The 27,837-nt window shown below is 47.1% G+C and overlaps 1 protein-coding gene across 4 annotated transcripts in view; it reads right to left on the reverse strand.

The window, feature by feature from the left end:
* Nucleotides 1–27,837, reverse strand: part of LOC128118345 (palmitoyltransferase ZDHHC14) — a 453,489-nt gene that overhangs the window by 27,931 nt on the left and 397,721 nt on the right. For all 4 annotated transcript variants that reach the window (XM_052750896.1, XM_052750895.1, XM_052750893.1 and 1 more), the window contains 8 exons: nucleotides 22,830–22,916; nucleotides 20,000–20,074; nucleotides 18,066–18,191; nucleotides 10,389–10,554; nucleotides 5,478–5,628; nucleotides 3,265–3,349; nucleotides 962–1,087; nucleotides 744–861 (listed from right to left, as the gene is read on the reverse strand). In XM_052750896.1, the coding sequence (XP_052606856.1) occupies nucleotides 744–861; nucleotides 962–1,087; nucleotides 3,265–3,349; nucleotides 5,478–5,628; nucleotides 10,389–10,554; nucleotides 18,066–18,191; nucleotides 20,000–20,074; nucleotides 22,830–22,916 (934 nt within the window). The remainder of the gene's footprint in view (nucleotides 1–743; nucleotides 862–961; nucleotides 1,088–3,264; nucleotides 3,350–5,477; nucleotides 5,629–10,388; nucleotides 10,555–18,065; nucleotides 18,192–19,999; nucleotides 20,075–22,829; nucleotides 22,917–27,837) is intronic.

A 27,837-nucleotide genomic window follows, 5' to 3' on the forward strand; every position in this document is an offset into this window, starting at 1 on the left:
TACTGAGCTGAGATTTTCATTTTTAAAAGATATTTGTATTATTTTCAAGTGTGTGTGTGTGTGTGTGTGTGTGTGTGTGTGTGTGTGTGTGTGTGTGTGTGTAGGTATGCACACATGCATGCAGGTGCTGGTGGAGGCTGCAGCTGGAGTTGCAGGCAACTGTAAGTGCCCAACACAAGTGCTAGAACCTGCAGCTGGGCCTCTGCCAGAGCAGCGCCCGTTCTGCACTGCCGAGCCACTCTCAATTACCACAAGATCTCGGGGGCAGGACAAGGTGGAACAAAGGGACACTTTGAAATACACAAGACAGGGGAGAGGGTACGAATGAGTGGTGACGAATTCTTTCTTCCTCACGAACAACCAGAGGCTCTGCCTTCTCCACGTGTTCTCCACACACAAAACAGCAGGGCGGCAGAGCCCGCCTCCTGTCATCTGGGTCTCAAGCTTTTATTTGCATTTTAGGTCGTTCAGATGACTTCTATTTTCTAAGGTTCCATTTCTCACACTTAAAAAAACGTACTTTTTTTGGTAGAAGGAAATAAAGACAATGAGGGATTCAAGGTGTATACACAAGCTCTCTGATAGCTAAGTTTGCCAGAAGTTTCTAGTAGATGCTCAGGTAACTTCCACATTTGTGGACAGACTCTTCTGAGACATTAGTGACCACCTGCACTCTTGCACATCGGGAGGATAACCTAGTCAGCTCTCCACCTGTCATTCTGAGCAGCATTGCTTACACTCACCTGTCACCTGCTTGTCTGGAAGAGAAGGGATCGGAATGGCAGACCCGAACTTAACTAGGAGACGCTCATACAGCCAGTCAAAGTGCTTATATCTGTGGTTTACAGATCGATTAGTGTTCTGAAAAATAAGGGAAAAAGGAAAAGGCCTTCGTTAGCAACACCAAGCACTGAGATGGGGAATGCCTGCGGCAGCGGCCTCCTTTAGAGCGGGTACTCACGGTGGGGGTTAGCTGGTACTCAATGTAGCTCTTCAGACCGTACATTTTGGAACCTTTTCGGGGATCTGCTACCACGCAGTCAAAAGTAGAGGTAGGATAAACCCACATTGGGCCATAATCTCCAACCTAAACAGTGACGGAGGAGAAGTTAATTCTGCAACCTGGGAAAATGGTACTACAACTGCAACCCAGCCGAGGGCAGCTCCTTTCAGAACTGCAGTCCCACGCCTTCACTACTGGAGAAGAAGGACTGGCTGGAGCTCTACGAGACATCACATCTACAAAACCACAGCTGTTCAGAGAAGCCCATCTCTTCCATGCGGACATCTTGTCTCAGGAGGAAGAGAAACTGGCTCACATCTAGCGAGCTGAGCACAGAAGGACTCCCTCCTTTAGACCACAATTTAAACGTAAATGTGACAAAAGGCTTTTTTAAAAAAAAAAAAAAAACTTTTAACATAGACTTTTTTGTGTGAAACAAAAATTTCTGTATCAGGATTTTGTCAATGACTTCATATTCTCAGTTTTTGTAAGTACTCTCATCTGGTTTTTAACTAATTACAGGGCTGACTGGTAAACAGTCTGTGAATGAAGCTTGAACAGCACTGTTCTAACTTCCAAACAGTGTGACGCAGGCCACAGCCTGACAGCCGTTATTTCAGCCGGTTAGACGTGAAAAGGAACTGAGGAAGAGCAGCAGATGGGGCTGAAGAGAGGTAAGTGCAAGCTGAGACTTCCACAAGGCCAGCAGGGGCGAGGGGACAGGACTGCCCATCTCACATTCTGTCCGAGGTGGCAGAGGGAAATGCAGGATGGGGCACAAAGCCCAGGCAGGGGTCACTAAGGAAGGTGGCTGAGGACTGGAGATGATTAACAAGGCACTACAGAGGTCTCTAGGAGAATACAATTAAGCTGCCTCAGGGGCTATATCCCGGAGGCTCTGCTAAGCTTCAGGACAGCAACTGGGGCCCATCTTGAGCAGCAACCCTCTGTGAAGAGGACAAAGATCAACTGCCTAGTCCCCAACTCACCAGGCCTATGCTATCAGTGAGTAACGTTTCTGCTTATCCTAAGCACAAACTGGGCCTCTGCTGTCTTCGCCTCTTGAGGACTCAGTGGCTTTCCCATTTCTTGGCTATGTGAGAAACTGACAGCCAGGCCTGCCCACAGGGATCCTTGGTCTCTCTCTGCCAAAACTCCTGGACAGAGCGCGGACGCCATGCTCTGCTCTACCACAGTCCTGCCCGTGACAATGTCCACATTAGAATGTGAGGGGCAAACTGTGGGTTCTTAACTCCAGAGCTTTAAATTCAATAAGAAGGCTCCTGATGTATGTCAGCCTCCCCTCCCCCAGCCTGGAACAAACAAAAAGATTCAAATCTTCTTAAGTCAAACCACTCAGTGATAGTTACCCCAAACATGTTTTGAGGGACAAAGGGTACAGGGGCTTGGGGATATTGCACTTCTGGCTGGCTGTTCCTAGAATTTTAAGCTTCTTACAGATAGGGAAAGTAATTCAAGGATCCATTATCATTCCTGGTATTTCATCATGGGTCCCTGGAACCAAAGTTTGGAAGAGGCAGGTGGTTCCTTATGCTTGCTTGCCTGCAGCCATGGGGATTACATCCAAGGCTTCCATCAGCTGCAGGTTAAGTCAATAGGGTTACAAAACAGTCACAGACCTTTCTCCCCCTAGAATTTCACTAGATATTGCCTAGATAGAAATGTATTAACAATCAAAGTATGGGATGAAACCAAAGAGCATTTGTCACATTATGTAATAATCATTTCACCAAGACAAATTAAATCGTTGCTGGTGCCATTAACTCCCAGCTTTTATTTGCTAGCCCCTTATCTTGAGCTGACAGCTAGTTTACTGGAAGAAATTCTATTACCAGTATAATGGGAAAAGCACCTTTTCCTAATGATGTGCTCTACTTCCATCAGGGTAGAAACATAAAAATTTGAACTGAGTTTATTGGCTAAGCAAATAAGGCTGGTAGAAAAACAGAATGTAACAAAAGCTCTAAGTCTTGCAGCCTAATGCATTTTAGAAAAGAAAAAGTATTAAAATGTACGAGCATTGGTTGAATGTTAATTGTGGAAAGATAAACAGAGGAAATTGAGAGAAACAGTGGCAATCATTCATTTATGCTGATTATCTTTAGTTCTCCTAATAACATTATCAACTACCTGGGACAATGTGCTTAAAAATACTTCCAAAAAGACTAACGTTCTTAGCTTAGACATTATAAAAAACTTTAATTAGAAATAAACAAACAGACAAGAACGAACAAACTTACAATGATGGGGATTTTCTCTTTGGGCTTTGCTAGCTGCTTGGCCAACAAGTACTGTTCCATGCCAGGCTTCGCAAATCCAGGAAACCTGATCACGAAGATAAGAACTGTGAGCCTCTGCCCTTCCTCATACAAACTCTACAGTTCCACCATGTGACCTCAACACCAGTTTTAACCTTGTCCTGTCTTTCAGATGGAAACCGTAAAGGGTAATCAGGTGCCCCGGTGGCCAGTGAGCCACTCCTTGAAGCATGAGCACCGGAAGGGAACACATGGCTCCAGCAGGTGTGAAGTTCACAGGTTCTCTGCCTGCTGAATCAAGTCTGAAACAGCTATTACCAACAACAGAGTGAAGGGCAGACATGACGTCTCCCTGAGCCCCAGGACCCAGGGGCCAATTAGAGCTGGAGCAATGGCCACTTGCTAACACACCCACATCCATGCAGAGTCAATTATTATTAGGTAAACAGCAACATAACACATTAATTTCTTATCACTGTCAGATGTGTACTCATAATGCTCCAGTATATTTACATATCCAACTTCCTTTTCTGGCACAAGGGTTATCTGCTAGAACTAGACGATAGCTAACATAGAGTGAATTGTTGAAGAGCTGAGTACTTAAAAACACCCAAGGCTTTAGGTTGTTCCCTGACCATAAAGAGACAGAAGTCTTAGAGGAACAGGTTCAAATCGGCCTGCTCTAATCTGGTTTCAAGCTGGAATGACATCTTAGAGTACAAAGACTCTCCAGGGACAAGGCGACCAGGTGGAAACAGGGACTAAAACAGACATCAAACTCAGAACAACCGGGAGCAGGTGCAGAGCCGAGGGCGGGCCTGACTCCTGCGCTGGCAGGAGACTTCAGCTGCTTGCTTGTTCTGCTGTCTCTACTTTTCCGAAGACCAAGAGACAGACCACATGTAAAAGGGCTTTAAACTCATTTTACATTTAGGCTGAGAGAACTGAGAAAAATGTCCTCCACAACCAATCCTACTGAGAACTCTGTAATCTTAGAGATAAGCAAACAGCAGATGACCATGACTAATTTTATTGTGCACACAAATGAGCACAAAAACCATAATGGAAGAAACTGGAGAGGCATGAAACTGTGTGGTCTAAGAGCTCAATTAATCCCCTGCTATCCAGATAGACTATGGAGACCTTGCAGGCCCCATCACACAAGGTACAAGACTTTGACCCTAATCTCTAGATAGATGCTAAACGAAGGCTTTCAAAACAAAAACAAAAACAATTCAGACACAAACTGACTTCCCCTGAATGCACTCTGAATTGTAGACCTAGAGGAAGTACTGAGACAGTATTAGCAGTTTGGGACACACTGTTTTAAGTGTGACTGCTGGGAGAAGAGCGCTTATTAACATCATTCCTTATCCCAGAATCCCCCAGGGCTGTGTCCATATTCGCAAGTAGTGGATCTACCCAGAATCCCCCAGGGCTGTGTCCACATTCACAAGCAGTAGATCTACAAGTTCCATGAACGTAGTTTTCCTTAAGCTAAGAGAACTCTAGGTGAAAACATGTATTAAAAACACATTCCACAGATCACGTGCCTGGAATCCTGATAGGCCCACCTACCATGTGTGTGACTGTGAACAGGCTTCCGTTTTCCCTGTAGTAAAACAGGGCGCCATATCCCACAACGGGATCTGAGGGTGCCCATGAACCGCTGCACAATGTCTGGCACATGGGAAGTGATCAATAAAACAGGAAAGCATTGAGAGACCTGCTTTCCTTAGCTAAAAATAATGCCTAGTAATACTTATTTTTATTGATAAAACATTAGTATATCATGGAGTTTATAAGTAAAGGCAATAAAAGGAATTTTGAAGGTTTTTTTTGTGGCGTCCCAAGCTGGCTTCGAACTTGCTCCCTACAGCTGAGGATTGTCTTGAACTTCAGATTCTCATGCTTCCACCTCCATGTGCTGGGATTACAGGTGTGCGCCATGCTTGTATAACTGAATAAACACTTCACTTGTTAACCTTGTGAAACTGATGAAATGAAATCAGCTTCTAATCTAAGATTCAAAGGCCAAACAAGACTCCAATTCAGTAGATTACTAACTAGAAAAAAGTAAAACTTTTCTTGCATTGCGGTGTGCGTGTGCCTGCGTGTGTGTGTGTGTGTGTGTGTGTGTGTGTGTGTGTGTGTGTGTGTGTGTGTGGACATCCCCTGCTCCCCTTTAAACTTACTTGTTAAGGGGCAGCTTCATGGACGAGGCACCTGGACGGCTGTTTCCTCGCTGGACACCCCCTGCCTCAGCTGATTCCGAGTCCTTAAAGTAAGAAGAGGAGGACTTGGGGTCATCCCATTCTTCATCCCATTCATCATCATCACCAGTTGCTGTACGCAGGAAAAACAAAAACACAAAACAGCAAGAAAGAAAACATAAGTGAGATTGCTTGAGTTCACTGTAAACAACTGCTTGAGATAACCAGGGTTTTTTGGTTTTGGTTTTTTGAGACAGGGTTTCTCTGTGTAACAGTCCTGGCTGTCCTGGAACTCACTCTGTAGACCAGGCTGGCCTCGAACTCACAGAGATCCGTCTGGCTCTGCCTCCTGAGTGCTGGGATTAAAGGCCTGAGCCACCATCGCCAGTTTTTAAGGAGCTGTAAAGCAGAGTCCAGTGCTGACTGTCTCATGGATCTGAAGAACACAGGTTTCACAGTCAGTCTCAAGGCTTGACCTAGGAATTCTGCCTTTTTTTTTTTTTTTAATGCAAAAGACAAAGCAGAACTAGGCTGAACAAGGCAATCAGTTAACAACCTCTTTACAAGTGCCTCAGTGGATAGCTTCTTCAGTCAGTGGTGCTGGGAAAACTGGATGTCCACACATAAGATTAAAGCCTGGGCCCTTCCCTTACATCATCTAAAAAAGTCAACAGAAAACCAATCACTTAAATGTAAGATCCCAAACCGTCAGACTCCCAGAGGATGATGGGAGAAGAATCCCCCTGGCATGCCCTCAGCTCTTTGTTTTGGTGTCACACAGAAGTCAGGGAACTACAGCAAACCTAACAAGCAGGGCCACATCCAACCAGCGGGGGCCTGCACAGCATGGGAGCAACAATCGATGAATAAACACACAGGGGTTTTGTTGTTGTTGTTTTGTTTTTTTGAGACAGGGTTTCTCTGTGTAGTTTTGGTGCCTGTCTTGAATCTCGCTCTGTAGACCAGGCTGGCCTCATAGAGATCCGCCTGGCTCTGCCTCCTGAGTGCTGGGATTAAAGGCATGGGCCACCACCACCGGGCTAAACACACAGTTTATAGACAGAAGAGAATGCATTTGTGAACCCTCACGTGATAAAGGGTCAGAATTCCAAATACATAGGGAACTCATGTACTTCAATACTGTAAGGCTGGAGAGCCAGCTTAGCAGTCAGGAGCACTGGCTGCTCCCAGCACAAATGGTGGCCAACAGCCGCCTATAACTCCAATTCCAGGAAAGCCAATGCCCTCTCCTGGCCTCTCAGAGCTTTGCACACTCACAGTGTACAGACACACAAGCAGGCAAAACACTCATACATATAAAACAAAAGTAAGTAAAATCTTCAAAAGAGCAACACCCGCCGCCCAACAATTCAATAATGAGCAAGCAAACACCACAGGCCTCTTTACTCAGGGCTTCACTTTCCTTATTATTTGCAGTTTTCATTATCTGTGGTCAACAATGGCCTGGGAAATACTAAATGGAAGGTTTAAGAAAGAATCAATATGCAAGTTTTGCATGATGAAATCTCACACTATCCTGCTTGGGGTGTGAACTTTCCCTCTGCCCGGCCTATATAAGTTGTTTCCTTGGTTATCAGACAGACTGAGTAGAACCACGGTGCTTATGTTCAAGTGGTCAATGTTAACGATGGTATAGTGAAGTACAAGAATCGTGTGAGGCTAGCAACTGAGATACATCCAAGAATAGATATAAAGTCCTTCCTTAAGTGAAAAGGTGGAAGTTTTACTTACATAGGAAAGAAAAAAAAGCTGTGTGCTGATTATAGTTGCTAAGCTCTAAAGAAGACTGAATCATTGGCAAGGGTGCAGAGAAAATGGAGTTCTTGTAGCCTTGATGTGACTGGAAATCAGTAGAACTACAGAAAAGTATGGGGATCCTTTAAAACAAGAAAAACAAAATGAAACAAAACTCGACTTGGCTGCCCATTAGGAATTACATCAGCACCTTGCAGAGCTATCTTTGCTCCAACATTCACTGAAGCAATACCTGCAGTAGCCAGGATGTGGGAGTCAACCCAAGTGTTTATCAGCACATGAACGGGTGAAGAAACTGAGGAACACATACACAATGTGGCATTATGTAGATGACACTATGACACACACTTAAACAATCCCAGGCCCAGAAGGCCATGTAGCATGAATCTTAAAAGTTCTTATTAATAAAATCAAACCTGAGCCAGGTATTGGGGTGAATGCTGGAAGATCAGAGAAGCAGAACAAGTCACAGCTACCTCACCTCGCCAGTTCCTCAGCTGATCCTGTTTCCTCAGACTGGAAGCCTCTTAGTCCTTATCCAAATGGATCTCAGCTGAACTGCTGCTCGAAAGACTAAAAGCTTAACCAGCCAAAATGCTTCTAGTTTCTGGTCATCATGCCTTATACACCTTTCTGCTTTCTACCATCACTCCCTGGGATTAAAGGTGTGAGTCACCATGCTTGGCTGTATTCTTGAACACATGGATTTCTGCCTCTAGAATGCTAAGATTAAAGGTGTGTGCTACCACTGCCTAATCTCTATGTTTAATATTGTGGCTGTTCTGTCTCTGACCCCAGATAAGTTTATTAGAGTACACAATATTTTGGGGAACACAATACCACTACAAGGCCAAGTAATAGCATCTCAGCCTATGTAGAATCTTAAACACTACTGGGCATGTGGAAGCAGGAAGAAGAACTGCTACCACTAAGGATGGGAAGGGGATGCAGGGATGTAGATGGGATGGGGAGGGGGATGTAGAGATGTAGACAAGATGGGGAGAGGGTGCAGGGATGTAGATGGGAGGGTAGACAGTGAAGCTTTCAGGAGTGAGTCTCCGGCTCTTATGCATGGCCTGGGGCAATTGTTAATGTTTTATTGTATACTGGAGGTTTGCCAAGATTTTAGACACTCTCAGGAAACATCACACTATGAGGTGATGGCTTGTTAATTTCTAATTGCAGTAATCACTTTCTTATGTACATCAAAACATGCTGTAGAGCTTCAATATAGAATTTTTATTGTTTTCTTGGTGATTTTGAGACAGGGTCCCACTATGTAGTTCTGGCTGTTCTGTAACTCACTTTTGTAGATCAGGCTGGTCTCAAACTCACAGAGATCCACCTGGCGCTGTCTCCCAAGTGCTGGGATTAAAGGCATATGCCACCCTACCCTGTTTAAAAGCACTGTTTTGCTGCTCTGAGTAGTTTCTGATTAATGCAGACTACAGCAGTGTGGCCTGGTACCCAAGAGAAGCCTTCTAGAGGTCTTGGCATGGACAAATTTATTCTTACACATTTACAAATAAGAAAAAAAAACTTCTTAAAGACGTTAGCGAGGAAAAAGGACGCCCCCTCTAAAGACAACTGCCCAGCAATGACGACGGGCTGAGAGAGGGCAGGAGTGCGTCTGCTGTGGGGCTCTGCCGTGTCGCACAGAAGCTGAGACACCACACCAAGAGCAAGAAGCGAGCGAGAGGTGTCAGCACAAGCAGACCTGCATCTTTTCAGCTCCAGAATGAACATGAACGTCCTCGGGGGAGTGTGCGTGTCTGTGCTATGTATGCGTGTGTGCACATGTACATTTGTGTGGGGGTGGTATACACACATGGGAACCCGAGCACAACCTTGGATGTTGTTCCTCAGGAAGGCTATCTGTCTTTTCTTTTTTAAATTTTATTTTTAATGTGTATGTGCACCATGTACATGCAGTGCCCACAGAGGCCAGCAGAGGGCATCATATCCCTTGGAACTGAAGTACAGAAACTGTTAGCTGCATGTGAGTGAGTGCTGGGGAATGAACCTTGGTCTTCTGCAAGAGCAACAAGTGCTTTTAAACACTGAGCCCTTGCTCCAGCCCTGACCATGTTTTTTGAGACAGAGTCTCTCGCTGGCCTGGAGGTCACCAAGCAGCCTAGGCTGGGTGGCCTGTTTCATCTCGGCCACCAGCCTGGCGGTTTTTTCAATAGGTATTTTTTTTTTCCATAGGGGATCAAACTCAGATCCTTTGCCAACTAAGCTTCCTTCTCTGTTCCAAATACCCTTTCTCTTTTTCCCTGAGACAGGGTTTCTTTGTGTATCCTTGGCTGTCCTGGAACTCACTCTGTAGCCCAGGCTGGCCTCGAACTCACAGACATCCACCTGCCTCTGCCTCCTGAGTGCTGGGATTAAAGGTGTGCACCACCGCCACCTAGCCTGGTGCAAATATCCTTTCTCAGTCATTGAACTGTTCTCCTTCAATACATCTCTCCTCTGCTTAAACCCAGAGGCAGAGTCAAGCAGGTCTCTAGACCCAGTGCTCACGCCCTGGCGTTTCCTGGATGACAGGAGTACCTTCTAGTCCAGAGGAGACTGACTCATGGTGCACTCTGGGACTGAAGCTCACCCCCAGGAAACACAAGCTGTGACCGACAGGAAGCTCAGTCTTCATCCCCAGCTCATCCTCTGTGAGGAGGAGACCGGCCGCCAACGGGATGAGGTTTCCACACCAGCCCCGGGCCACAGGTTCTGACAGTGTCTTCACTGGTGAGCACGTGCAGGTGCTGGGGGGGGGGCTATGACGGGAGGGGGCCTGGAAGTACCCCCCTCCCCATGCCTCCCCTATGCACCTCCTCACCTGGCTGCTCATTTGCACCCCCTGGTTTACTCCTTGTAATAAACAGTAAGTCGAGTGATTCCCTGAGTTCTGTGCACTGTTCGAGCAAGTTCATGGGACCCAGGAAGGTTCCATGGAAGGTAATGCTGGGAGAGCCCACTGTCCCCAGGAGATGGTGTCAGTGCTGAGGACACTGTGGGACCCTCCATCCAGAGTCACTGTGCTGTGCTGACTTTGATGACAGCAAGATTAGCCTGTCACCCGCTTTCCCCTAAGTCACTCCAGCAGCAGCCTCCCCTCACCTGGTCCTTGGTAGGCCTGTGGGTGGCCGAAGGCAGTGTCCCAGTTGTTAGTGCTGTTCCTCTGAGCGCCAGCTCCATCTGTCCTGCTGCCCCAGGCATCTGAGCTGTCCCAGTTCCCAGATTTGGGGGCATTCCAGGCTGACCAAGGGTCATTGCCACCACCAACCTGTGTGGGAGAGGAAAAGGAGAAAGACTATTGACGTCTAGAAACTGTGACTCCATTAGCAATGGGTTGACAGGTCAACTGAGAACAATCAAAGTGCTGGGAGAATCAGTGGGAAATATATCGAAATTTCTATGCCCCCAACCCACGTGAAAACACAGGCGAGTGGGATAAGCAACGTCAGCCTGCTCTCACTGACGTCAACATTCTCTTGCATCTGCTAGAACGCCATTATACCTGCTACTGCCGAGGCCCTTCTCCACTGACCTTAGCTACTTTTCAGTAGGTCTCAATTCTTATTTTCAAAAGAAATACACTCAAGGGGAGTCAAGGATAAGCAGGTGAACAACAGGCCTGCCACTTTAGAATGTCTACCTGGAGGTACGGCCAACGCAATCCCTCCTGTTCTGTAACTCACTGATCATGTCTGACCTCTGTACCTAACCCCGACCCCAACTCTACGAAGTCCGGTTCAACATCCAGGAGCAACAGACTCCACATAGCTGCCTGTCTGAAACTTTACATCTAAAGGCTATCAAACCCTCCTAAGACAGACAGACAGACAGACAGACAGACACACACACACACACACACACACACACACACACACACACACACACACACAGAGGCTGTTTAACAGGTTATTGCCTGTGTAACCTCATCCTGTGTAACAGGAGGTTATTTCAAGCCAGCTCCTGAAAGAACTTAGAGCATTACCTTCAGTGTCTGAGGAAACCAGCCTTGTATCTGACAACAGAGGGACCTGAGAATGAACTTGGGATGGCCACAAAGGAAGCAGTGGTAGGTAGGTGTGCACGTTGCACACTCATGTATCTATAACCACAGGGGAACTATACTCATGACAGACGTGTTTAATAAGTGTGTTTAATAAGCTACTTCCTGAGAAATCCATCCAGGTGACTGTGCTCTGGTACAGCCTGCGTACAAACCCAGGTAGACAAGCTAGTATCTACCAAGGCTACCCGGGACACATACGTGCTATGGCTTACTGCTCAAAGGCCACAGTGAGCAAACCAACATGAGATTCAATCAAGGGAGAGGACGACTCAGTGACGAGGTGCAGCACACCGGAACGTCTGACACTGCTGCCCGGCTAACTTCTTGTTCAAGGAAAAGACGGAGACAATGGGCTGTGAAGTGTAGTGAACAGTAAACCAGCAGGCAGCCGTCTGTCCCTGTGCTGCGTGTGCATAACCGAGTGCACACTTTACACGATGTGTCAGCACAAACACACACGCAGGAGCAATGCATTAGGCCAGGGATGGTGTCACCAACAGGAATGTTCGGCTCATCAGAATCTTATGGGGTGGTCACTCACATGTGCTGCAGCCCATCACCAACCCAAACATGGGCTCCGGGGCTCAACCTCACAGACCGTGGGAAAGGCCGGAATGCCGGCCAGCTAGGCGGATTCCAAACTGTTCTGTAAGAACGGGGCCAAGGAACCCTCACATGAGTGCAGGGATTAAGAACTCGGGCTCTGACATTTATCTAGGCTTGAATCCCAGTTTTCCTACTTACTAGCTACTTGCACATGAGCAATTCGCCCTCCTTAGCTCCCACACCTTAAAAAGGGGGGTCTGCAACACTAACTTCCTCAGGGGGTTGTTAAGTATGAATTGATAAACGCACACAGTACTGACAAAGGAGGGCTCAGGAGTGTTATCTTATATGTGGGGGTTCACCTGAACGTAAAGAAACGACACTTGATGAGGCAGGAAGCCTGCTGCATGGCAACTTCTAGAAGCTGCCTGGGTTATAGAGCAAGCCACTGCCCCCAAATAAATTACAGAGAAAAGAGGAAGCCAGCAGTTCACTGAGGAGTAACCTCCTCCTTTATGCTAAAAGGAGAAGGCCATGGGTACATTTCCAAACAGTTTAAATGCCAGGCCACGTTACTGGAGACATTTTAAACTAAAGAGATGAAACTAGACATTTAAAATATTTTCTACTAGCCAAAGATCTGCTTCCTTCAGAAGGCAGAAGCGAAGTCAGCGGTAACATCCAGCTCCAGGGCCGTGGGAGAAACACTCTAGAAACCCTCAATGCTAAGAGCTTGGTGTTTTCACAATCTGATCCCAATGTAACAAGCTGGGATATAATGATCTGTTTTAAAGGTCCTTTGGCCACTAATTCCTTTGCTCTCAACCCAACAACCTCTTTGTCTTGAAAGGCTCAGCCATAAACTAACCCACTCTGTTTCTGAGCTGAGGGTCCTCTTCCCTAGTGACCACACACTAACCCACTCTGTTTCCGAGCTGAGGGTCCCATGTCCCTAGTGACCACACACTAACCCACTCTGTTTCCGAGCTGAGGGTCCTCTTCCCTAGTGACCACACACTAACCCACTCTGTTTCTGAGCTGAGGGTCCCATGTCCCTAGTGACCACACACTAACCCACTCTGTTTCTGAGCTGAGGGTCCCATGTCCCTAGTGACCACACGCTAACCCACTCTGTTTCTGAGCTGAGGGTCCTCTTCCCTAGTGACCACACACTAATCCACTCTGTTTCTGAGCTGAGGGTCCTCTTCCCTAGCTTGTTCTTTCCCTTTTCCCTCCTCAGTCATTTCCACTGAGCAACATTTTCAGCCTTTTCTTTTCTGCCCCTTCCTGGTACCAGGGTCTCCTGTCACTCACAGACTCAAACCGTTCACTAGATCTCCATGAGTTGTGGGGCCGCAGGAAATGTCTCAGCTGCAGTCTGTAGGTCCTGACTCTTTCAGTCACATCTGGCCGACCAAGCCCCAGAAGAGCTTTCTCAAATTACCACACAGGAAAAGAACATCTGTCAGGGTTGTTAGATGATTATTTCTTCATGTAGTTATTTACATCTCAAATTTACCTTATTTATGGAAGAAGAAGGAGAAGGAGAAGAAGAAGAAGAAGGAGGCGATTGGCTGAGACTTTCAACACAACCAATCTGAGTCAAAATATTCACCTTAAAATAAAAAGGTACTCAGTGAGCAGGGGGCAACATACAGCACAGCTTTTAACAAAACCAGAAACCTCACAACAAAGCCCAAACAGTCTACATGCCACCTACACACAAACAGGACACACAGAAGCCCAACGCTGTGGCAGTGTGTTGTATCTCCCCCAGCCTGTTCCTTGGTACCACAATACAGCACCACTGAAGCACCCACAACAACTCAGGCTGCACAGGAGGGGGGCAAATGCCATGCATGTCACAGAACTGGTGAGACAGACTCAGGAAATACACAGCTGAGATTTCAAAATGGTAGGATTTTAACCCTTTCCTTTCAAAAGCATCATGTGAGAGTCCAGCCAGGATGACCAAAGCCACCCTGTTACCTCAACTCAGACTCAGAGCTGTAAGTGAGGGACAGCAGAGGCCAGCCACTCTGGGAACTGAGAGGTGAAAGTACATGTCCTCTGGTGTGTGCGCTTGCTGGAATGTGGTCACTGACTCACTTCCTGACAACTTTGGAGCCCAAGTCCCAGGTCCACCAGTGCTCGGCATGGAGTGAACACCAGTAAGGTTTCGAAGGTGTTCAGTTCAACTCTTGTGAAATGAATGACATCACTCTCATTTCATAGATGCCCTTAACAGTACATTCTGGAAGTCAAGGCACAGAAAAGGTAATCAAGAAGGACCAACGGGACCCAGTTAACATTCTCACTCACGTTACAGATGACAACATTTAGGAAGCTGTTTTCAAATCACCAGGCACTGAAGGACAGTCATCCTGGGTTACAGGAAACATGATGAGACCTATGAATGTCCCATTCCCTGCCAGGACCCCGCAGAGCCCAGTGATCTGTGACTTTTGGTGGTGGAGCCTGGGAAGAGGGATGTAGTGAGGGCATGAACGAGAGCTGAACCCAGGAAGCTGTGGGTCTACAGAGGTACCCTAAGTCTAAAGTTGACACCTAATAAATTCATCGTAAGGAACCTCTGCAAGCCAGAGAAGGACCATGAGAGGAAATCCAGAGCAGAATCCTTACACAGGATAGTTCCTCCAACCACTGCAGAAATCCTCACAGTGCATGGTGTACTACAAGGGTTCACTTCAGTAGCAGGGCAAAGACACCTCTAGGTGAAATATTCCTCTGCTCACACTTAGAAAAGCTTAAAACCAAAAAGAAATGGGGATTTTAAAATAACTCACATATATCATTAACGTTTAAAATATTAATGAGGGTGCACAGTCCTCAGTCCTGGAGACTACCAGGAGTGAAAAAGCAGTGGAATGGGGCCCATCTCAAATAGAAAACATTGGCCACTGGAGCTGACCCAGGCAAAGGAAGGGAACATCAGGTCTAGTTGGTGTAGAGTAAGAGCCCCAGGGAGCCCTCCACAGCAGACAACCACACAGAGAAAACAGAAGAGCTCCAGCGGGTCCAAATGCACTGAGCCAATCTGAACCCTCAGGCCCACAATGCTATGCAAAAGAAGAAAGAGGAAAACTCATTAGCTACTGTCTGAAGCAGCTATAAAACAATGTAGTTTGAAAACTAGCAATTAAAGAGAAGGAATTCTGTATTTATCCTGAACTCTTAAAAGCTGGATCGGGCCGGGCGGTGGTGGCGCACGCCTTTAATCCCAGCACTCGGAGGCAGAGCCAGGCGGATCTCTGTGAGTTCGAGGCCAGCCTGGGCTACCAAGTGAGTCCCAGGAAAGGCGCAAAGCTACACAGAGAAACCCTGTCTCGAAAAACCAAAAAAAAAAAACAAAAAAAAAAAAAAAACGCTGGATCGGGCGAGCCAGCTAGCTCCAGCCGGTGATGGGAAGTGGACGGAAGAAAGCCAGGCCTGCACATGCAGAAGAAAACCTGGAGTGATTGAGGCAATGTTAGCAACTGGCACAGGCTGTTAAAGAACAGTGAGGAGCGTCAACTTTATTCCAAGCAGATTATTTTCCGGACAGAAGGAGAAAACACAATATAATGGAGGAAGACTGTCATCCAGATAACCTAGGCATCATCTGGTCTCAACACTGGACTGACCAGATACTGAGTACTTTGATGTGATGTAACATAAAACACAGCATATCATCTATGATGCAGGCTCACACAGAACGTCTGATCTGAGCTAATTCAGTCCTGAAGTTCCCACGGTCACTCAGGGACTACAGTGTAACACACAGTTGTGACCAGGCATGGGATCGTCTCTCATGGCAAGTGCTGGTTACACAGTTCTCCTTTTACAGTGTTTCTATTTGGCTGCATCTTGCTTCCCATAGACATCCTTGGGGAACCTAGAGCATGCACCTGCGTCTGCTACCTAAATGTGCAGCCCGGGCAGGGCAGGCGCCTGCTGGGAGAACACGCTGAGCCCAACTCATCTTCGAGTTCTAGGTGTTTAGATACCGCCTCGCTCACACACAGACACAGGAAGATGGGCCACGGCCACCGTGACTTTTCCTATCTGTCTGAGCTGGGTCAGACCCTGTGAGTGGACTACGACTGAGACTTACTTTCATTGAGGCAGCTTTCTGCTTGGCATTTCAACCAAACTAGCAAACTAGTTTACAAAGGAAACACTAAAGTGTAAGACACCCACGAGTGGGCTCCAGCTCCCACGGCCTACTGTTCCCTTCCAGAAAACACCCAAAGCTCAACACAGTCGCTAGACAACTAGTTGGCTAGTCCACCAGGGAGTCACCCCACCACAGGTTAGCCACAGTTCATGTTACTGTCTTCAAGGAGAGTCCCTGTGTGTATTCAAGGCTCCATCTCCTTATACACGGGGAGAGCTTCCAGGGCTCGACTTGTACGCCATGTGTCCTGCTGCAGCTTGGCCTGGCCTGCCGGACTGACCGGACAGCTGCACCCTCATATACAGGTTCCTGCTAGGAGCCATGGAGGGAGGACACAGGACCGGGTAACTGGAAACTTCCAGCGCAGGACTTTCCCCGGGGTACACAACCAAACTGAATGGAAAGTTAGCATTTGTCGTTCCTAACGGGGGGTGGTGTTTAGAGAAGGTGGTTTTTTCTCTTCCGCTCATCCGCATGACTAAGATAGTATCAGACGTGACGTTTCTCACTGATTAAACATTCAGTAATTGTGTGCCCACTGGACTAGAAAGTAAACTAGGAAGCAAGTAACACATTATCACTGGCCCCCACGGGGGAGGGGGGCATTCTGATTGGAATAATTGAGGGGGGTTTAACTGTTTCTCTCAAAAGGGCCAGAGGATACAAAGTCCTCTCATGTGAAAACCTAACCATTTCAACTCAAACCACCAAAGAGCCCGTCCTTTCCCTAGTTTTGTTATTCATAGAGCTTGATCTCAGTTCTACAGATGAGTCTCTGGTGACTCCAGGAACCACTAACAGAAATACAAAACACGTAATATGTACTTTCTAGCTCTCTTTGTTTTGTTTTGTCTTTGAGACAGAGTCTAGCTATGTAGCCCCAGCTGGCCGGGAACTCACAGAGATCCGCCTGCCCCTGCCTCCCAAGTGCTGGGATTAAAGGCGTGCGCCACCATGCCATGTTTAAAATGTGTACATTCGTTAAAACACAAGCTCACACTAAGTGTACTTACAGCGAGTAGCAGTAACCAAGAGTGTAAGTGCCGAGCACCTGGCTGTGCCCAACTTTACCTCAACTGCTTCTATGGGCAATGAGGGGCCTCTTGCTCTGACAGGAGGATAACAAAAGTTATCCTGGTTAGCCCAAGCAGACAGGCCTCCTCAGTATGTTTCCTTCCTTCTTTCTAGGCCCTCATTTTGGGGAGTATTTGCCTTTGGGGGGCGGTCTGTATTCATATCCTGATATTCTCAAAAGCAAATTTTAACACCCTACCCTTCATTTTATAATTAGTATTGCAGTCTTTAGCAGGCATTTCAGGTGAGTGAGGTCTGTGTTAATACCCAGCAGGAATGCCACATACCCTCACGCCACACACCCTCACACCTGCACGCCCCTCACGCCACACACCCTCACGCCACACACCCTCACACCTGCATGCCCCTCACACCACACACCCTCACGCCACACACCCTCACACCTGCATGCCCCTCACACCACACACCCTCACGCCACACACCCTCACACCTGCATGCTCCTCACGCCACACACCCTCACACCTGCATGCTCCTCACGCCACACACCCTCACACCTGCATGCTCCTCACGCCACACACCCTCACACCTGCATGCTCCTCACGCCACACACCCTCACACCTGCATGCTCCTCACGCCACACACCCTCACACCTGCATGCTCCTCACGCCACACACCCTCACACCTGCATGCTCCTCACGCCACACACCCTCACACCTGCATGCTCCTCACGCCACACACCCTCACACCTGCATGCTCCTCACGCCACACACCCTCACACCTGCATGCTCCTCACGCCACACACACCCCTCATGTGACACACTGCACCCCCTCCCACCACACCCCTCACAGCTACTTTGACCCTGCTTTCGGGAGCAAGGACAGCAGTGCTGTACCACAAGCCTCCCTCAGCTTTGCTCTCAGAAAGCCAGCCTAGGCCGCAGGAGGAGAGACGACGTACCTGGTTATTGCTGTTGGCAGAAGAGGAGTTGGCTTGAGCAGTGCTTGCTGAGAGGGAATCAAGGAAAGCTTGGTCCGCCATGGAATTTCCACAAGAAAACTGATCTTTTCCATCACTGGGTAAAATCTGAGTGGTAGAAAGAAGCCATTCCTCTCATGGACCTCATTTCGGCTACGGGCGTTAACAAGCGCACTCTATCGTGGCGAGGCACTGACCCGAGTCTGCAGAGCTCCCTCCAGGTACGGTCTCTGCTGCACTCCACACTGTGGTGAGCTGTACTCCACTTAGATTTAAACAACGGTTTTCTTGAAAATTCTTCTTTGATTTATGTATAACTCAGGTTGTTTAACTTTCAAATACTTTGGTGTTTTCCAGCAACCCTTGAGTTATTTATTTGGAGTGAAATTTTACTGTAGTCTAAGAGGAACTCTGTGACTGACTGACCCCCCCCAACACACACACATTGTCTCTGTCTCTCTGTCGGGTAGTTGTGCTAGAGATCACACCCAGGGCTAATAAATAGTGTGGCACTAAGTTGTATCCCCGGCCCTCTTCTTTTAGACACATTATATGCTTTATAGTTCAGAACATGGCCTATCTTAGTTCATGGACAGTCATCACATCCTATAGATGGATGGTCCTGCTGTTCAACCATGTTCTGACTAATTTTAGCCTGTCCACTGGATGTGTCCATTTCTGGTATAGTCTTCAAAGATAAAGGAGCTGAAACTACTCCTCTTTAGAAGCAAGCAGAATTCTATAAACAAAATGGACACCATTATCAACCTAAATCCTCAGATTTCTCTGTCTTGTCCATTTTAGGATCTGAAACTCAGACTTTCAAATTGAGCTCAGGGGCCTAGGAACTGCTGGCTGTATGGACAGAGCTATGGCACGTGTGTGAACACACATTTCTGAAGGAACAAAAGCTACTGATTTCCCGGAGAGTTTAAGGCTTCCCCCCAACCTGTCGCTTTGCAGACAGACTCCTCCTCTTTTCTGTCAGGTCCCGGGGAAGCATCCTGCAGGCAGTCCTCCTCTACACTAGGTGAATCAAAGAATCTCAACTCTTGGTTCAGCTCCCGTTTCACTCACAGGTCATCAGGTAACCTCAGTCTGTCACTCAAGATGACTGGCAGGTGCTCAGTCTGGAGACCTACAGGCAGCCAGCAGGGGGTACCAGGCAGCTGACTCAGAGGATGGCTTGGCTGCCCATTCACCTGCAGAATACTGGGATTCTATCTATCCTTTACTGTAGCACAGTGACCCTGGGAAGACATCCTTTTGTCTATGGAAACAGCTGAAGGAAGTGTGAAGCCTACCCTTTTAAAGAATCCATTTAAAATTTGTCACTTAATTTACCACAGAGCTCTGGGCAGCAGGCACAAAAGATGGGGATTTTTATTCAGAAAAATTAAAAGCTGCTATTCTTGGAAGGAAGTTAATCTAAACATCTTTGTAGCTTAGGCCCATAGGTAATCCCTTCCCTTATTTCTACTTCAATATACTTTCCACGTTTTATTTAATGAGTACTTACTGCATTTCCAGTGAAATTTTACTTTTAAAATGGTTGCTGTCTTCCCAACAGCCTTTTAACTCAACAACTGATAAAAAGATGCTGAACGAAGATCAGCATTAGTTAATCAATGACAGCACATTCTCACCTCCACAGTCTGTGGGACAAGCCCTTGTTCTCCTAAGTTCTCACCTCCACATAGTCTGTGGGAACAAGCCCTTGTTCTCCCAAGTTCTCACCTCCACATAGTCTGTGGGAACAAGCCCTTGTTCTCCTATGTTCTCACCTCCACAGTCTGTGGGACAAGCCCTTGTTCTCCTATGTTCTCACCTCCACAGTCTGTGGGACAAGCCCTTGTTCTCCTAAGTTCTCACCTCCACAGTCTGTGGGACAAGCCCTTGTTCTCCCAAGTTCTCACCTCCACATAGTCTGTGGGAACAAGCCCTTGTTCTCCTTTGTTGTTTCGTCCTTCTAGCCATCCACCACCAACATTCTAACAGAAAAGATAAATACAAAAGTTATAGTTAGGATTTCCTGTAGAAATTTTGCATTGAGAATTGTTATAAATACATAATTTTACATGAAAAATAACAAGAAGCTTTTTATCACTATGGAGCTAATATTGTTCAAAATTTTACATTCTTAAATCTTGTTTATTACAGAAAATAGTGTAACCTAACAAGGCAAACAGAGTGCCAAGAAGTGATTAAATACTTATTTCCTTTGTGCATGTGTGTGCATATACACATGTGGAGACCAGAGGTCAACCTTGGATGTTATTCCTTGGGCACTGTCTACCCTCTTAGTATATATATACACACACAGACACGGATGTATGTGTGTATTTACTGTGTGTATGTGTGTGCACGTGCACACACGCCATGGCTTGTGTAGAGATTAAAGGACAACTTTCAGGAGCAGGCTCGCTCCTTCCACCATGAGAGCGCTGGGGTCATCAACTCGGGTCATCAGGCTTGTGGCAATCACTTTTACCCAGTGAGCCATCTCTCTGGCCTGGAGCTCACCAAACAGGGCAGGCTGGCCAGTCACACAGGCTGGAGAACCCGCCTGTCTCCACCCACCCCCATGCTGGCCACCAAGGGGCTTTTCCCGTGGGTTCTGAGATTGAACCCAGGTCCCCATGCTTACAAGGCTAGTTACCACCAGACCGCTCTTCCCATTCTTGGATATGTTTTCTGTAACAAGGTATCCCAGAGAACAAAACTAGGAGAGGTGACATAATAAAAAAGCTGGCCACAGAAAACACGATCTTTTACACTAATTTGTCACGCAGGGTTGAATGTAGTCAATATTGTTTGATGACATTAATATTCTAGGAGATTTTCAAGTTAAAAGAAAGATTTTAAGTCAGCAATGAGGCTGAAATATTTGGTAATGTTATTAATTTTATTAAATGGCTGGAATGGTATTGTCATTCTATCTGAAAACCAAATCTATTTCTATTTGTTAGAAATGTATTACTGGGGTGGAGAGATGGCTCAGTGGTTAGGAGCATGCACTACGCTTACGGAGGACCTGAGTGTGGTTCCTAGCAACCACATGAGGAGTCATATCAGAATGATCGCACAGACCCAGCAGCACCAAAAACGACGAGAAATCAGGAGGAGGTCCAGGACAGTGTGGGTGCTGACAGGTAAGCACTGTGGACACACTGTCTGAAGTGCCCATGCAAAGATCTGAGACACTGTGAGCAAGGCCCATGGGAGCTGTGCAACCTGCTCAAACTGCAAATACTATGGATTTAGCATATATGAGCCCAAAATATAATGACAGGACAACAATAACAATAAGCAAAAGGAGAGACTCTGGTAACCCAACACACTCTCCTGTCTCAGATAGAATCACTAGACCATGGTGGAATATTTAGGAAGAAAAACTGGACAACTTGATGAACAGGGAGCCTAGGGCAAGAGGCACAGGTCACAGGGGACCCAGCAGCTGGTGTAGAACCTAGAGGCTGTAGTTGAGAGGGGAGGACATGCCTAGGGGACCCAGCTGGTGTGGAACCCAGGGGCTGTAGTAGAGACCGGGGAGGGCATGTCCAGGGGACCCAGCTGGTGTGGAACCCAGGGGCTGTAGTAGAGACCGGGGAGGACATGTCCAGGGGACCCAGCTGCTGTAGTAGAGAGGGGAGGACTTGTCCAGGGGACCCAGGCAAGGGGCAAGGAGCCTGTGCTCTCAGTGGTGCCTGGGGAGGATGGAAAGGGAGCAGCAGTGTTGAGTTTTGCTCATTTTATAACTACAAGATTAATTCTGTGCCCTGCTCTTCTTCCTTCTGAATAAAATATGAATAATGGAGATAACTTTTCTCAGAACTCTATTTCAAATGGGCTTCATCTCACAATACTATTACTTGCTTTAAGAATGACTACAATAATGTTGCACATAAAATGAATTAAACATACCACTGGCGGTGGTGGTGCACACACCTTTAATCCAGCACTTGGGAGGCAGAGGCAGGTGGATCTCTGTGAGTTCGAGGCCAGCCTGGTCTACAGAGCGAGTTCTAGGACAGCCAAGGCTACACAGAGAAATCCTGTCTTGAAAAACAAAAAAACAAAAACAAACAAAAAGAACTAAACATAGTGAGGTAATGGATCTTGGCCTACGGTGATTTAAAAAATGGTATTAAATTTGCTTCTGAGCATCTTGGCAACAAAGATTACAAGAGAAACTCAATGGACTATAAAGACTGCATCCTATAAAAGGAAACATGCCAACTCTCCATCAGAAGAGTATGAACAACAGACGCTTATGGGGGGTGCACATGTGAAGATGAATGCCCGTGCATGCACACACAAGTTCAAAGCTGGTTTGTGAAGATGCGGAACTGTGTGCCACACAGGGATGCCGTCACCCTGCTGGGAGCTAGGCCACGCCGCTTCCTGGTCATCCAACTGCAGGATCAGGCTGAGAACGAAGTGGTTTAGGAAGGTCAGCCCATTGCTTCTGCAGTCTACTGAAGACACACAGCATGGCGACGTGAGGAGGGCAAAGCGCCGGAACTGACTCCAGCACCACGACACGGGGCGTGAGAGGTTGCAACAGTCAGAAAAAACAGCACAGAAGAGGTACAGTGAGCTCAGTCATGTCCTCGGCTGGCCACCTTTAGGGACTGACCGTCTCCCGCTGTGTGCCTGGAGCACCACCAGCTACAACACTGATAAAGGGAGGCAGCGTCAGACCGAAGGCACACCCCCAGAGCCGCAAACAACCTGAGCTCTTACCGCGTTTGTAATTGTGATGATCTCCCCTTCATTAACTGTCAGCTCATTGTTTCCAGGTTCAGCAGCAAAATCGTACATAACCCGCGCCTGCAGGGAGTGGGTGGGAAAGGAGGAAGTTACAAACGCAGGACAAACACAAAACCTAGACAACCTTTAGCTTGCTTGTAAACACAGCGGTGTGAGCCTGCCAGTGGCTGTGGCTGATGGAAGAAAGGAGGATAGTTCAGGACACTTGTCCCCTCAGGAACCCCAGTGGCCGCAGCCCCTGCACACACTGCCCTTAGAGGTTAGTCCTAAAACACAATTCCAAACACGTTTCATTAAGAAAGAAAAAGCCATGCTTTTTGTTGGACAGTCCTGAGTAGACACAGGTGTTTATAACGGGTACACCCGGGAACGGAGGTGTTGGTCAAGGCGTACCACGCCTGGTTCACACGTAAGAGAAACTCTGGTGATCACACTCATCAGTTCAGCAGCTGGCCCCGGGATGACTTTTGATAACATGGTGTCTCTAGCACTTTAACTTGGAAACCTGAGACTCACGGGGCAGACACTGGCTCTCTCCCATACTTTCCACTGGCCCAGGAGTTACACAGGGCGGTGTATGTGAGCCGAGTTACCTAAACAGCTGTGATTTCCAGACTTTCAAAGTGGGTCACTCATTGTCCCACAAGCATGAGGCTCAGAGCTTGGATCCCCAGCACTCACATACAAGCCTGGTAATTCTGACCCGCTTTTAATTCTAGTCCTCGGATGGCAGAGACAGGGGATCCTAGAGCAAATGAAGTAACTAGGCTAGTCCAATCAGCAGACTCCGGATTCTGCTGAGACCCCGCCTTAATAAATAAGGTGAACAGCAACTGAGGAAGACTTCTGATGTCAGCCTTAGGTCTCCACATTACATGCATACATATGTAAGCACAACAGCACACGTGTCCAAGTGAGCAAACATGCACGCACATTTACATGCACACCCCTCACACAGACACATGAATGAATGAATGAATGAGTGAATGAATGAAGAGAAAACAGACTGAAGGATTTGTTCTGTGGTGTGAGGAAGGCTGTTCTTTCAGCTTATCCAGGTGGAGCCTTGAGCAATGAAAAATTGTTGTGTTCCCTGAGTCACTATCAGACATGTCTCACCAGAGAGAACTATGGTTGTAAAAAGTGTGCGTGCATGTGTGCATGTGTGCATGTGTGCATGTGTGTGTGCGGTGCTGGGATCAAAGCCAGGAGCGTACTCCACCATAAACTTACATCCCTAATGCGGAATCTCTGTTGTAGCTCGGGACAGGGTCTCTCCCTGTAGCCCAGGGTGGCCCAGACCTCACTTGTGGCAATCTTCTCACATCAGCCACCAGCCCAGGTCCTGTCAATTTCCAGCTCTAAGTGTCTCATGGACAATCTCCCTCCGGAAGTCCACCTAAAAACTGGGGTCACGTGTGCCTAGGACAGTGTTTGCCTCCCAAGTGCCTGGCTGTAATGAGAGGAAAATCGGGTTTCCTGTGTGGCTGGTGAACCCGGATGGTGTGGTGGCACTCACTTCACCGGCCTCCACAGACATCCACCGCACAGCAGGAACCAGCCTTTCTCCACCACCGTCCTCCTTCCACACCCGCTTCAATCCCAGCGACCTCGACAGAGATCAAAGATTCACAAGCAGGGAAACAGGACGGGGACCCACTATCCTGAAATACGTAAAACATAAGACAGACTACCCGGTGAACCTGTCATAAACCGGTATTTAAAGATGTTACAGAATGCATGGTGCTTCCTGATGTTCAATGGAAAACGGTTTCAACTTTCTCCCACACTTGAAATTTTTCCTAAAAACACTGGAAAGAAACAAATGGCAGTGTAGTGTCCGTCAAGACATCGGTTGTCCCCTGGAGCAAGGAAAGGACTGAGGGACAGGTGGGGGACCAACACTCCAGTCCACTCAGCGCAGGACAAAGGACAAAGGGACCACGGGAGGCCTTTCCTCGCCAGCTGGGCAGGAGATAGAATTCTGCTTGTCATGCTGTGGGGGAGTTTTTGAAAACATGTCACATCCACCTCAATCCTCTGTAACGGGGCAGAAGGAGATACATGCCAGCGACGGTGCCCTGCGGAAGGAAGCGAGCTTCCTCTGGAGGGGAGCCCAGCGTGCTGGCCGAGCTGGGCTGGAGCTCAGCCTGCCGCTTTGTTGCTGCTCCTTAAGATGCCTGCTGCATTTTTCCAGTTCAGCTCAATCCAGTCAGTCCCCAGACCCAGACTCCCAGGGTCCGTCCTTTACTAGGAATAACCTGGTGAACCAGAGTGGGAACAGGCCAAACACTGAGATGGATATGCCTTTATACTTTAGACACCAGAGGACATGTCACTGCAGGATGCTTAGGAGGTTTGGCCTCTCTAAAACTCACACTGAAACATAATCCCAGGTCAACAGTGTTGGGAGGCAGACCCTAAGAGGGGGCCTGTTGGCTCTCAGAACGCAACGGCACAAAACAGGCTTCCCCTGCTTCTCTGCCATGTGAGCACCCAATGTCCCCCTCCGCAGGACAGAGTATTCAAGGTGCCACCGGGGATGCAGAGTGGACCTAACATAGTCTTCAACTTTGACCTCCCAGCTTCCATAATGCTGGGAGGATAATTCCCATTCTTTTGAGTTACCTACGCTCCAGGATTCTGTAAGGTCAGCACAGTGGACTAAGACTCACAGGGAAAGTGGTAAGCAGTGTGGACATGTTTAAAGCATGCTTTAAACACTAGAAATGTTTCTTAGAAAACAGAATGGAGAATACTGTGGAGAACAAAAAGATTTAACAGCACGATTTCAAATAAGCATAAACTGTCAGGAGAAAACAAACTGGCCATTGGGCGTGTGCAAGGCAGGGACCCTCAGCACTGAAGAGCCCTGGGCTGGCTCGTCACCCACTTCACCTCTCTTCCCTAGGGTTTGCCTCCTGTCTGTTACCACACTTTCTCCTTGTCACCTGCCCTTTTCCTCTATTCCATCAATGACAAGGTCTAAAGATACACACTGTCTCAACTCCAGTGTCTATTTCCTATACACACACTGTCTCAACTCCAGTGTCTATTTCCTATACACACTGTCTCAACTCCAGTGTCTATTTCCTATACACACTGTCTCAACTCCAGTGTCTATTTCCTATACACACTGCCTCAACTCCAGTGTCTATTTCCAATACACACACTGTCCCAACTCCAGTGTCTATTTCCTATACACACTGCCTCAACTCCAGTGTCTATTTCCTATACACACACTGTGTCAACTCCAGTGTCTATTTCCTATACACACAGTCTCAACTCCAGTGTCTATTTCCTGTACACACACTGTCTCAACTCCAGTGTGTATTTCCTGTACACACACTGTCTCAACTCCAGTGTGTATTTCCTATACACACACTGTCTCAACTCCAGTGTCTATTTCCTATCCACACTGTCTCAACTCCAGTGTCTACTGTCTATTTCCTATGGCCTTTGGAAGAAAAGGTTCATGTTTTTTCATCACCTCTTCCAACGTTACCTACATTCTGGAGCTGTGTCCCACAATGTTCCTGGTTAGCACATAACTTCATGCTAGATATTCAATTCAGATACTAACCACAATCAATCCCCCTAATAGAAATGTCAAAAATCAATTATGAGGTAAATGGCTCATAGGTAGGCCTAAATCTAGGTACTAGTAAAGTACACACAGTCAGTCAAAGCTCTCAAATGTCCCAGATCCTGCGACACCAGAAGTGCACAACACACCTGCTGCTGGGCGCACAGCCAATCACCATAAGGGCACACTCTTCTGAGAAGGGAGAGGAGACAAATATCTCTTCTCTTTTAAACTACGCTGTTCATGTCTGCTCCATAGCATTTCCTTCTGTTCTCCTCTGATTCCAAGTGAACATCAAAATCACTGCATGCCTCAGTGGTAGAGGGCACTTAAGGCCTGGGTTTGTTTTCTATCCCCCACCACACACACACACACACACACACACACACACACACACACACAAACCTCAATGCAGGGCTGGCGAGGTGCCTCTGGGGTTAAAGGCCCGACACCAAGGCTGACGACTTGACCAAGGTCCTTGGAGCTTACACAGTAGGTAGAGAGAACTGACACACTCGTTATCCTTGGACCTCCACACACACTCCATGGCACACAGACCTCCCAAATCAATCAGTCAATCAATCACAATTTGAAACACCTGCAATCATATCAGCAATCATTCTAATGGAGAAAATTCATATAATTCAAGAAATAGCAGCCCAACAGGAAAATGGGAAGAGGAGTACGTGGCTGAAAGAAAATTAAAAACAGCAATTGAATATATAAAAAATCGCTCAGTTTCTCACACACAAGACATTGATTTGATAGATTTTTCCTCTATCAAGAGAATTACCCTTTAAACATTTACCAGTAACAGATATATATCTATAGAAGTATGTGTGTGTGTGTGTGTGTGTGTGTGTGTGTGTGTGTGTGTGTGTGTGTGTGTAATGGTTCTCCCCATCTTCACAAACAGAAAAAAAAAAACACTCAACTTTTATATATATATATTAATCTAGCAAGTGAAGAATGCTACATTAATATGGTTTTAAACATTCAGTTACTCTGTGCTATAGCTTGGATTTGAAACATCACTTTATTAAAGGCTCCTGTGTTAGAGGTGTGGAAGGAGGCAGGACTGTTTATCAAAGGCTCATGTGTTAGAGGTACGGAAAGAGGCAGGACTGTTTATCAAAGGCTCGTGTGTTAGAGGTGTGGAAGGAGGCAGGACTGTTTATCAAAGGTTCGTGTGTTAGAGGTGTGGAAGTTTTGAGCGGTGGGTTCTGGCAGGAGTCTTAAGGTCACTGAAAAGGACTCTGGGACTCTGGCCACATTCTCTTCTCTTCTGTTTGCAGACCACGAGGTAAATGGTTCCACCTCACCACATACTCCTACCATGAAGCGCTTTGCCACAAGCCTAAAAGGAACAGACCAGTCAGTCACAGTTCAGGACCT

This window comes from Peromyscus californicus, unplaced genomic scaffold (assembly GCF_007827085.1).
Source record: "Peromyscus californicus insignis strain IS unplaced genomic scaffold, ASM782708v3 Scaffold_22__1_contigs__length_63687245, whole genome shotgun sequence".
Taxonomy (NCBI): domain Eukaryota; kingdom Metazoa; phylum Chordata; class Mammalia; order Rodentia; family Cricetidae; genus Peromyscus; species Peromyscus californicus.